Source organism: Mus caroli, unplaced genomic scaffold (assembly GCF_900094665.2).
Source record: "Mus caroli unplaced genomic scaffold, CAROLI_EIJ_v1.1 scaffold_9076_U1_1, whole genome shotgun sequence".
Taxonomy (NCBI): domain Eukaryota; kingdom Metazoa; phylum Chordata; class Mammalia; order Rodentia; family Muridae; genus Mus; species Mus caroli.
This window is the reverse complement of record NW_018390217.1, coordinates 1-9,318: the sequence shown is the minus strand read 5'-3', so window position 1 is coordinate 9,318 and position 9,318 is coordinate 1. Positions and strand designations below refer to the sequence as shown.

Below are 9,318 nucleotides of genomic sequence, written 5' to 3'. Positions count from 1 at the left end.
GTGATAGCCTAGAAATATGGCTGGATTGAAGCCAGATCTATGCCATAGCATAGTCAGACACCTTCTCTGGCAGGCACAAGCCTCCACCAGTGCAAGGTAGCTGTTGTCCTCACTGAGTTTATCATTCACAAGGGAGTGACTTGGGGTGGCAATGGAGAAATAGAAAGTGTGGTGTTCACAAAAGAGGTACTATGCTATAATTGCTCCATGTTCTAAACCACTCCAGATACCAAACATGCTCTTTGCCAACTGTTTTTCTGCATGCCTCTGAGAAGGCAGCTCACCCCTTGACAAGTCTTGTCCTTTCTGGATCCAAAAAGTCAATGCTGTGGAACAGACTGCCCCTTGGTATGCCTTTTAGCTGCCTGCCATACACACTAAGAGGAGCTCCAGTTCTAGGGTATCATAGGACATGATCTATGTTAAAGCAACAGAAGCTCTAGAAGGATATTGCCCATCAGAGACAGGAGTTCCTTCTGTTCTGGGTCTACTGTGTAGAGAGTGGAGAGTTCATATTCACACTGTCACACTGTGGTGATAGATGATGTTATCATTTCTACAGGCACAGATCCATTAGAAGCACTCCTGAACCCAGTGTGATGTGAAAGCTGCCTCACACCCTTGTGTCCTTGACCATCCCAAGCTGTGTCACAGTAAATCCCAGAATTCACTCTCAAATGGCAATGAACAATTCCACAACTGTGGTGGAGTTTCTCCTACAGGTACTCTCTGAGGACCCTGGGCTCCAGGCTCTCTTCTTGGCCTTTTTCTTGCTTCTTTACATTCTGGCACTTGCAGGAAACATCCTCATCATCATAGCCATCAGCCTCAACCCAAGCCTTCACACACCCATGTATTTCTTCCTTGCAAACCTGGCCCTGTTGGACATCATCTGTACCTCCACTGTTGTTCCCAAGCTGCTGGAGGGATTGGTGGGTAAGGGCAGCTACATTTCTTATAAGGGATGCATGACCCAAGTCTTCTTCCTCAGCTGGGTTCTAGGGGCTGAGCTGCTGCTATTCACTGCCATGGCCTATGACCGCTATGTGGCCATATGCTGCCCACTGCACTACAACACGCTGATGAGCTGGTCCATCTGTGTCCTTCTCGCAGGATTTGTGTGGGTGATTGGCATAGCCAACACATCTGTGCACATTGGCCTGCTGGTTCGACTCAATTTCTGTGGCCCCAACCAAATTCATCACTTCTTATGTGAAGTCCCAACACTGCTGCTTCTGTCTTGCAGCCCAACCACCCTCAACAACATCATGCTTGTCATCGCAGATGCTTATTTTGGTGTGGTCAACTTTTTGTTGACTATGATATCCTACAGCTTCATCATTTCCAGCATCCTGCGCATCCGCTCAGCTGAGGGCAAGAAGCGTGCCTTCTCCACCTGCTCTGCCCACCTGGTAGTGGTCACCTTGTACTACTCCACTATCATCTACACCTATCTGCAGCCTGGCTCTGGATCCTCCTTCCAGAATAGCAAGGTTGTAACCTTACTGTACACAGCAGTCAGCCCTACCTTGAATCCCATCATTTATTCTCTGAGGAACAGGGATGTCAAGGTAGCCCTCAAAAGGTTATTTCCCTGTATCCATTGAGGAGGCAGAAGTCAACAAATGTGACTTGATCAAGCTGTTGTTGAACTATTTGGGATGTGTGACTGAGAATATGATGTCCTGTCAGAGAATACATAGGTAATTTATATTGTAGATGTAAATATTCTGTGCCCTCCTTCGATAAGCCACTGGCCATTTTCTTTTGGAAGTGTGGACATCCAGGTTTGAGGCAGGATATATGTTTTTATCCTGGGTAGCTATCTCTTATGTAGACCTTTTTGGTATTATGCATTTGAGAAAATCACCCAGACCCTGATATTTGACTAAGTCCTCTTAGTTTGGACTTGAAAACTGAGTCTGGTGGCACCATGGTCCTTACACTTCTGAGAGGAGAGAGAACAAGAACGGTCTTTTCATATCAGCAATGCCCAGGAAGGTGTGAGTTGATTCCTCTGTTCCTTTTTTGCCGGAACTCTTTGCTATTATATCTTGGTTTGGACAGAAAATTCTGCAGACTGAATAGAAGTTCAATCTCCCTCTGGACTCTGGATGTCACTATCCAAGCATTCACCTATATTCTCTTCCCTCCTCCACAGTTTCCTCTAGGCTATAATAAACACTGTGTTCTTTGATGCTATTGCTAGCAACCTCCAAATGTTCAGCTGCCCCTGTGATTCTTCACCTCTGGATCTATATGTGTACCTCCTTTTTGAAGACCATGATTTCTTTGCTCATCACTTGTTCCAAGACACTTGTTAGAGTCTATATTGTTCTAACCAATATCTGCCATGTCATAATTATTTTCTCTCCTCAATGGCACACTCATGATCCCGGGAAGCCTCTGTAAATGGCTCAATATCCTCCACTCAGGATAGAAGCACACTCATGTACTACTGCACTTATCAATGCCATTGTGCTCATGTTCATCATACATCAATCAGGCTACAGGATCCAAATCATTTTTTCTACCAAGAGAGCTCTTAGACCTCAACACAGGTTATCAGGCTTAGCAGCAAGTGGAGGATATTGAGCCATTCACAGAAGCTTCCCAGGATCATGAGTGTGCCATTGAGGAGAGTAAATAATCATGACATGGCAGGTATTGTTTAAAACAATATAGACACTAACAAGTATCTTGGAACAAGTGATGAGCAAAGCCTGATTACCCACTGAATCATCTTACTGTCATGCAAATTTGATCTTCAGTTGTGTTTTCTACAATGTATCCAGGGTTTTAATGTCCACTGTGCTTTACTGGAAGAGATCAAGCAAAGTGAATTGGCAAGGATAAAGCCAGACAGTTGTGATCTTGTCCCCACTGCACTGCTGTTGAGTTTTTGCTCTATATTCACTTCCTAATTTGTTCAAGTGCCCTTCTATTTCACTCATTTCAAAACAGGCTGTAATTATTAATTCACTCTTTCTTAAACAGTTTCATGTGCATATGAAAGACAATAATTTGTTTATAGATTTTTTTCTTGCCTGGGCCCCTAAGGAAACATTTCAGACAGTGAAATCGGCAAGTCAGGCCATCACTTATTGAGTTTTGGCAAATACACACAGCTATGTAATGCAAGTCTCCTAGGAGAGTGGAGATGGTAGCCTTCAATGTAGGATATTTTATCCAGGTTTGATCTACCCATTGGGCCTGAGGTCATCAGTGCCCATTCTGGTAGTCGTTTTTGTCCTGATATTTCAGCTGCAGATCAGTTTTGTATTTTATAGAACTTTGTACACATGACATCATGCAACACACATTCTGACATGTGTGCTCTTTCATAGCATGTTGGTTTTTTATTTTTTAATATTATTTATATGTATAAAGGTTTTGACTAGATGTTGGTATGTGTAGCACAAGCATGCCTTGTGGCCTTGGAGGTCAGAAGAAGGTGTTAGATTCTCTTAAATGAAGTGACAGATGGCTGTATGTCAACATGTGGATGGGCAAATAGAGCCCAGGTCATCTGCAGATCAGTAAGTGTTCTTAAATGATGAGCCATCTTTCCACCAATACAACAATATTGAAAATGGACTCCTGTTCTCTTATGTAACCAATGCCATGTTCTTTTCAATTTTGGTGAGTACTAGGATCTAAGGCACACTTTATTACTCAACTCCCATAAACAATCATACAAATCCTCTTCCATTCCTTTCTTTCTCTGCCGTAAGTGACTGTGAATGGCTTCTCAGGGACTCAGGGTGAGTGGAGGCTGAGTTTTGTAACAAAGTTTTCACTGGGGTTTTACCCTTTATACTCTTAGCAACAGTGAATGGGATTTCTACTGGCTTTTACTCTCACCTACATTCATTGAAAGAAAAGGACTCAGAATTGAAGCCTAATCATCCCTGACTCCTGCTCAGCTCCTGAGAGGTCCCTGTTGCTCTAGGAGTGACACTGGCATTGGGGTTGTAAGCAGTAGTTGATGCAGTTTGTAGGGCTGCACTGTTGTTATATACTGCAGAGATGCAGCCCTACAAACTACATCAACTACTGCCTCACACATTGTTCTGCCCCTGTGGTCCTTAACACCCCTGGTGATTTCCTTTTTTTGATGTGTTACTTAGGAAGACATTACTTAAATTTTAAATATTTAGGCATTTCCCAGTTGACACTGTTGGTGTAGCTTCCTTAGATTCTGTTGCTCCTGGAGAACCCTGTGCCTTTCAGTTCTTAAAAAACTGAGGCATTCACCAAGGAAATGAAGCATTCAGGCTATGTTCCCTAAAAGTCAGCAAAGCATATAGAAGATCCACAGGACAATTACTCTTAGACATTAACATTGCATACTCTGTATAGGTTTCAAAAACTGTATCTTGGCAACTACAATTGTATTCTCCCTGAGCAACTGCCATTGTATTCTATTTCTGATAGGGGTATCCAAAGTCTGATTGTTTGTAGTGAACTTGTCTTATCCTTCGCCTTGCTCAAACCCCTGCATCCTGGTCTGGTTTTCATTTCTCACTGACTGTACACACACACACACACATACACACATACAAGCACATATGTTCTGAGGGTCCTCAAAATAACCTGTATCCTGTCATCATTGTGTTAGTGCTCATGAAGAATGGAGGTCGCAGTTTCTGGTTTGTGCTGATGTCCTTCTTGTTCTGTTTATTACTGAGAGGACTGAGATACTCCACTGTAATAAACCACTTCACTTTGCCTTGTACTTATATCAGTTTCTTTTCCTGTGCCTAATAATTCTGTTTCTAGGGGTAGAGGTGTTTTGGGCTTCTTCTGTCATACTGACTGTTTCTAACTCCATGTTAACCCTTTGTCAATAAATAATTTCCTTTATTCATGCTATTAACTTCTGCTCTGAGATTAAGTCTGTCTTCTATAAAATGCTTAGCTGGTGCAGCTTTCATTCAAATGTTGGTATAATGTATTTCTTTCATTATTTTATTTTCTTCCTAAATAAATTAATTTTTAAATTTATTTACATGACAAATATTGCCCCTCAAATCCCCTGCTCCAAAATCCTTCACCTTATCTCTCCTCTTCTTCCCCTCTGAGAGGATGCCTCTCCTGGGCATCCACCTTCTCTAGGGCATCAAGTAACTACAGGTTTAGGCAATTACTCTTTCATTGGGGCCCAACAGGGCAGTCACTTCTCTGATACATATATGCCAGGGGCCTTGGATCAGCCCAAGGATAGTCTTTGTTTGGTGGCTTAGTCAATGGGCGCTCCTAGTTGTCACCTTTGGTCTTCCTAGGGGGTTTCCATCCCCTTTAGTTTTTTTTAATCCTTCCCCCAAGTCTTCCACAGGGGTCTGAAACCTCAGTCAGATGCTTGGCTGTGCATCTGTCTCAGTCTGCTGCTGGTACAGCCTCTAAGGGGACAGCTATGTTAGGCTGCTAGCACAACCTACCATCAGTAATAGTGCCAGGGTTTTGTCCCCACCCATGGGATAAATCCCAAGTTGGGCAGGACACCGGTCGGCCATTTTTTCAGTCTCTGCTCTATTTTTGTCCCTGCTTTTCTTTTAGACAGGAACAATTTGGATAATAAAATTTGACTTTGAGTTGGTGATCCTTTTCCTCTACTGGGGGCTTTTCTAACTGCTGAACTGGACCCTTCAGGTCTCATCTCCCCAGTGTTGGGCATTTCAGAAACGGTCACCACATTGAGTTCTGGGAACTTCTCACATCTCAGGTCTCTGGGACTTTCTGCAGATTCCTGGGCACCCCACCCTCAACAACTGCTTATTTCCTTTTATTCGCCTGGCCCTCATGGCTTCTTTCATATCTTGCCCCATATGTGAGCCTGCCCCCTTTTTCTTCCCCCTTCCCTCTCCCACTCTGCCTCCTCCCTTCCATCCCACCCTCCCTCCCTTCTGTCCCTCTTTTCCTCCCTCCCTCCTTCTCTCCCTCAGCTTCCCATGATTGTTTTATTCTCCCTTCTAAGTGGGATTTAAGCATCCTCTCTTGGGCCATTCAGTTTGTCATACTTCTTATGGACTGTAGGTTATATTGTAGGAGTTCTGTACACTTTAGCTAATATTCAATTATCACTGAGCACTCACCATGTATGTTTCCTTGGGCCTGGGTTACCTCACTCAGGATGATATTTTCTAGTTCCATGTATTTGCCTAAAAAATTCATGATGTCCTTGTTTTTAATAGCTGAATAGTATTCCATTGTGTAGATATACCACATATTATGTATACATTCTTCAGTTGAAAAACATCTGAGTATTTTTTTCAGCTTTTGGCTATTATAAATAAGGCTGCTGTGAACATACTGGAGTTTCTATCCTCTTAAAGGCTGCAATCCTTCCTCCTATTCTTCAATAAGAGTTCCCAAGCTCCATCCACTGTTCCATTGTGGGTGTCTGCTTCTGTGTCAGTTAGTTGTTGGGATAGGCCTCTCAGAGGACAGCCTTGCTAGAGTCCTGTCTGCAAGTATAACAGAGTGTCATCAATAGTAGCAGGGATTGGTGCTTGAACATGGGATGGGTTTCAAGTTGGGTTGGTTGTTGGTTGCCCATTCACTTAATCTCTTTTCAAATCCCAATCTCTGTATTTCTTGTAAACAGTATAAATTTTGGTTCAAAAGTTTGTGGGTGGGATGGTATCACCATTACTTCACTGGGGTTCCTACCTAGCCACAGGGGGCATCCTCCAGGCTCCATATACCCAATGCTGTGAGTGACAGCTAAAGAAACCCCCATTGACTCCTTGATGCCTTCCCTAACTGTGGTCTCTGTTTCTTCAGGGAGATGTACTCTACCTCCTACTCTCTTGGTTATGGATTTCCATTCATTCTCCTGGCCATCTTGCCATCCTCTCTGCTCCCCTCTGCACCTGACCCTGAATCACACTCCCATTTCCTTTCAGTCCCCTCTCCCATCCAGTTCTCTCCCTCCATCTGCCTTCCAGAACTATCCCATTTGCCCTTCCAAGTGAGGTTCAAAAATCTGTGCTTTTGCCCTTCTGCTTGTCCAGTCTTCTTGGGTCTGTGGAGAACAGCATGGGATTCCTGTATTTGATGGCTAATAGCCACTCATAAGTCAATATATACTGTGCATGTCCTATTGGAACTGGGTTACATTACTGAAGGTGATATTTTCAAGGTCCATCGATTTGCCTTCAGAACTTATGATGTCTTTGCTTTTCATAGCTGAAGAGTATTCCATTGTGTAGATTTTCCACATTTTCTTTATCCATTCTTCAGTTGAGGGACATCTAGATTGTTCCTAGTTTCTGGCTATTTGAATAAAGCAGCTATAAACATAGTTAAGCAAGTGTATTTTGGGATGATTAAGGATCTTTTGAGTACATGCCTAGGAGGGATAAGGCTGGGTCAGGAGGTAGAACTATTCCCAATTTTCTGAGAAAACACCAAATTGATTAACAAAGTGTTTGTATAAATTTGCATTCCTACCATGTCCTAGTTAAGGTTTTACTGTTGTGAACAAACACCATGACAAAGGGCAACTCTTATAAATGACATTATATTGGTGCTGGCTACGAGTTCAGAAGTTCATTCCATAATTATCAAAGCAGGAAGCATGGCAGCAGTCAGGCAGACATGGTGCAGACCACATACTCAGGAAATTATAATTTAATTATCAGCATCTAACATCTCCACATATCCTAATAAGGAAATCTAATTATTTTAAAGCCCAGGGCTTCAGCAAATTAGTAACATGAGTCAGTTGTCAATCCTTTCTTGGCTCATCTCTAAATGTTCCTATTAGGTCTTGGAACCAATGGTCCTCCAAGACCTTCATAACTGTGTATTTATTTATTTATTTATTATTTATTTATTTATTCATTTATTAACTATAATTACTTATCTTCTTTTTAACAGTCAAGTCATTCATTCCCCTCCTGGTTCACCCTCCAATAGTTCCTCATCCCATTCCTCCTTCCCCTGTCTCCAAAAGGATGTCTCCACCCTCTCACCCTGTACCCCCATCACCCCTCCACCCTGACAGGCTGCCCTACTCCCTGGGGCCTCACGTGTCTCAAGGACATCTCTCCCTGATTCCAGACCAGGCAGTCCTCTGCTGTATATGTGTCAGGGGCCTAGGACCAGCTTGTGTATGCTGCCTGGTTGGTGGTTCAGTGTCTCAGGGGTCCAGGTTAGTTGAGACTGCTGGTATTTTTACGGGTTACAATCCTTCTCAGCTTTTTCTAGCCTTTCCCTAATTCAACCACAGGAGTCCTTGACTTCAGTCTAATGTTTGGGTGTAAGTATCTGTATCTGCATCTGTCTCAGTCAGCTGCTTGGTGGGCCTATCAGAGGACAGCCATACTAGGCTGTAAGCACACAATAGCATCATTAATAATGTCAGGCCTTGGAGCCTCCCCTGAAGATGAATCCCAAGTTGGACTGGTGATAAGACTTCCTTTTCCTCAGGCTCTTATTCATTTTTGTCCCTGAAGTTCTTTTAATGGGAGAATTAATTATGGGTCAGAGTTTTTGACTTTGAGATGGCAACCCCATCCCTCCACTTGATGTCCTGTCTTTCTCCTGGAGGTAGACACTACAAGTTGCCTCTCCCCCCAACCCCACTGTTAGATATTTGATCTAAGTTTCTTTATATATAATGGATATTAGCCCCTATCTGATTTAGGATTTGTAAAGATACTTTCCCAATCTGTTGGTGGCCTTTTTGTCTTATTGACAGTGTCTTTTGCCTCACAGAAGCTTTGCAATTTTATGAGGACCCATTTGTCAATTCTCAATCTTACAGCACAAGCCATTGCTGTTATACTCAGGAATTTTTCCCCTGTGCCCATATCTTCGAGGCTTTTCTCCACTTTCTCTTCTATAAGTTTCACTGTCTCTGGTATTATGTGGAATTCATTGATCCACTTAGATTTGACCTTAGTACAAGGAAATAGGAATGGATCAATTTGCATTCTTCTACAGTTGTGTCAGCATCGTTTGTTGAAAATGCTGTCTTTTTTCCACTGGATAGTTTTAGTTCCCTTGTCAAAGATCAAGTGACCATAGGTTTGTGGGTTCATTTCTGGGTCTTCATTTCTATTCCATTGGTCTACTTGTCTGATGCTATACCAGTACCATGCAGTTTTTATCACAATTGCTCTGTAGTAGAGCTTTAGGTCCAGCATGGTGATTCCACCAGAGGTTCTTTTATCCTTGAGAAAGTTTTTGCTATTGTAGGTTTTTTGTTATTCCAGATAAATTTGCAGATTGCACTTTCTAATTCATTGAAGAATTGAGTTGGAATTTTGATGGGGATTGCATTGAATCTGTAGATTGCTTTTGGCAAGA

At 42.6% G+C, this 9,318-nt stretch overlaps 1 protein-coding gene across 1 annotated transcript; it reads left to right on the top strand.

Annotated features, from left to right (window-relative positions):
- The first annotated feature begins 677 nt into the window (after nt 1-677).
- LOC110288537 (olfactory receptor 13A1-like) lies at nt 678-1,607 on the top strand. Its single transcript, XM_021154854.1, has one exon. It carries the CDS (start codon nt 678-680, stop codon nt 1,605-1,607), a length of 930 nt encoding a protein of 309 aa, XP_021010513.1.
- Nucleotides 1,608-9,318: the final 7,711 nt, after the last annotated feature.

Coding starts and splice junctions, on each gene's coding strand:
- LOC110288537 (XM_021154854.1), top strand. CDS start 678: ATGGCAATGAACAATTCCACAACTGTGGTGGAGTTTCTCCTACAGGTA.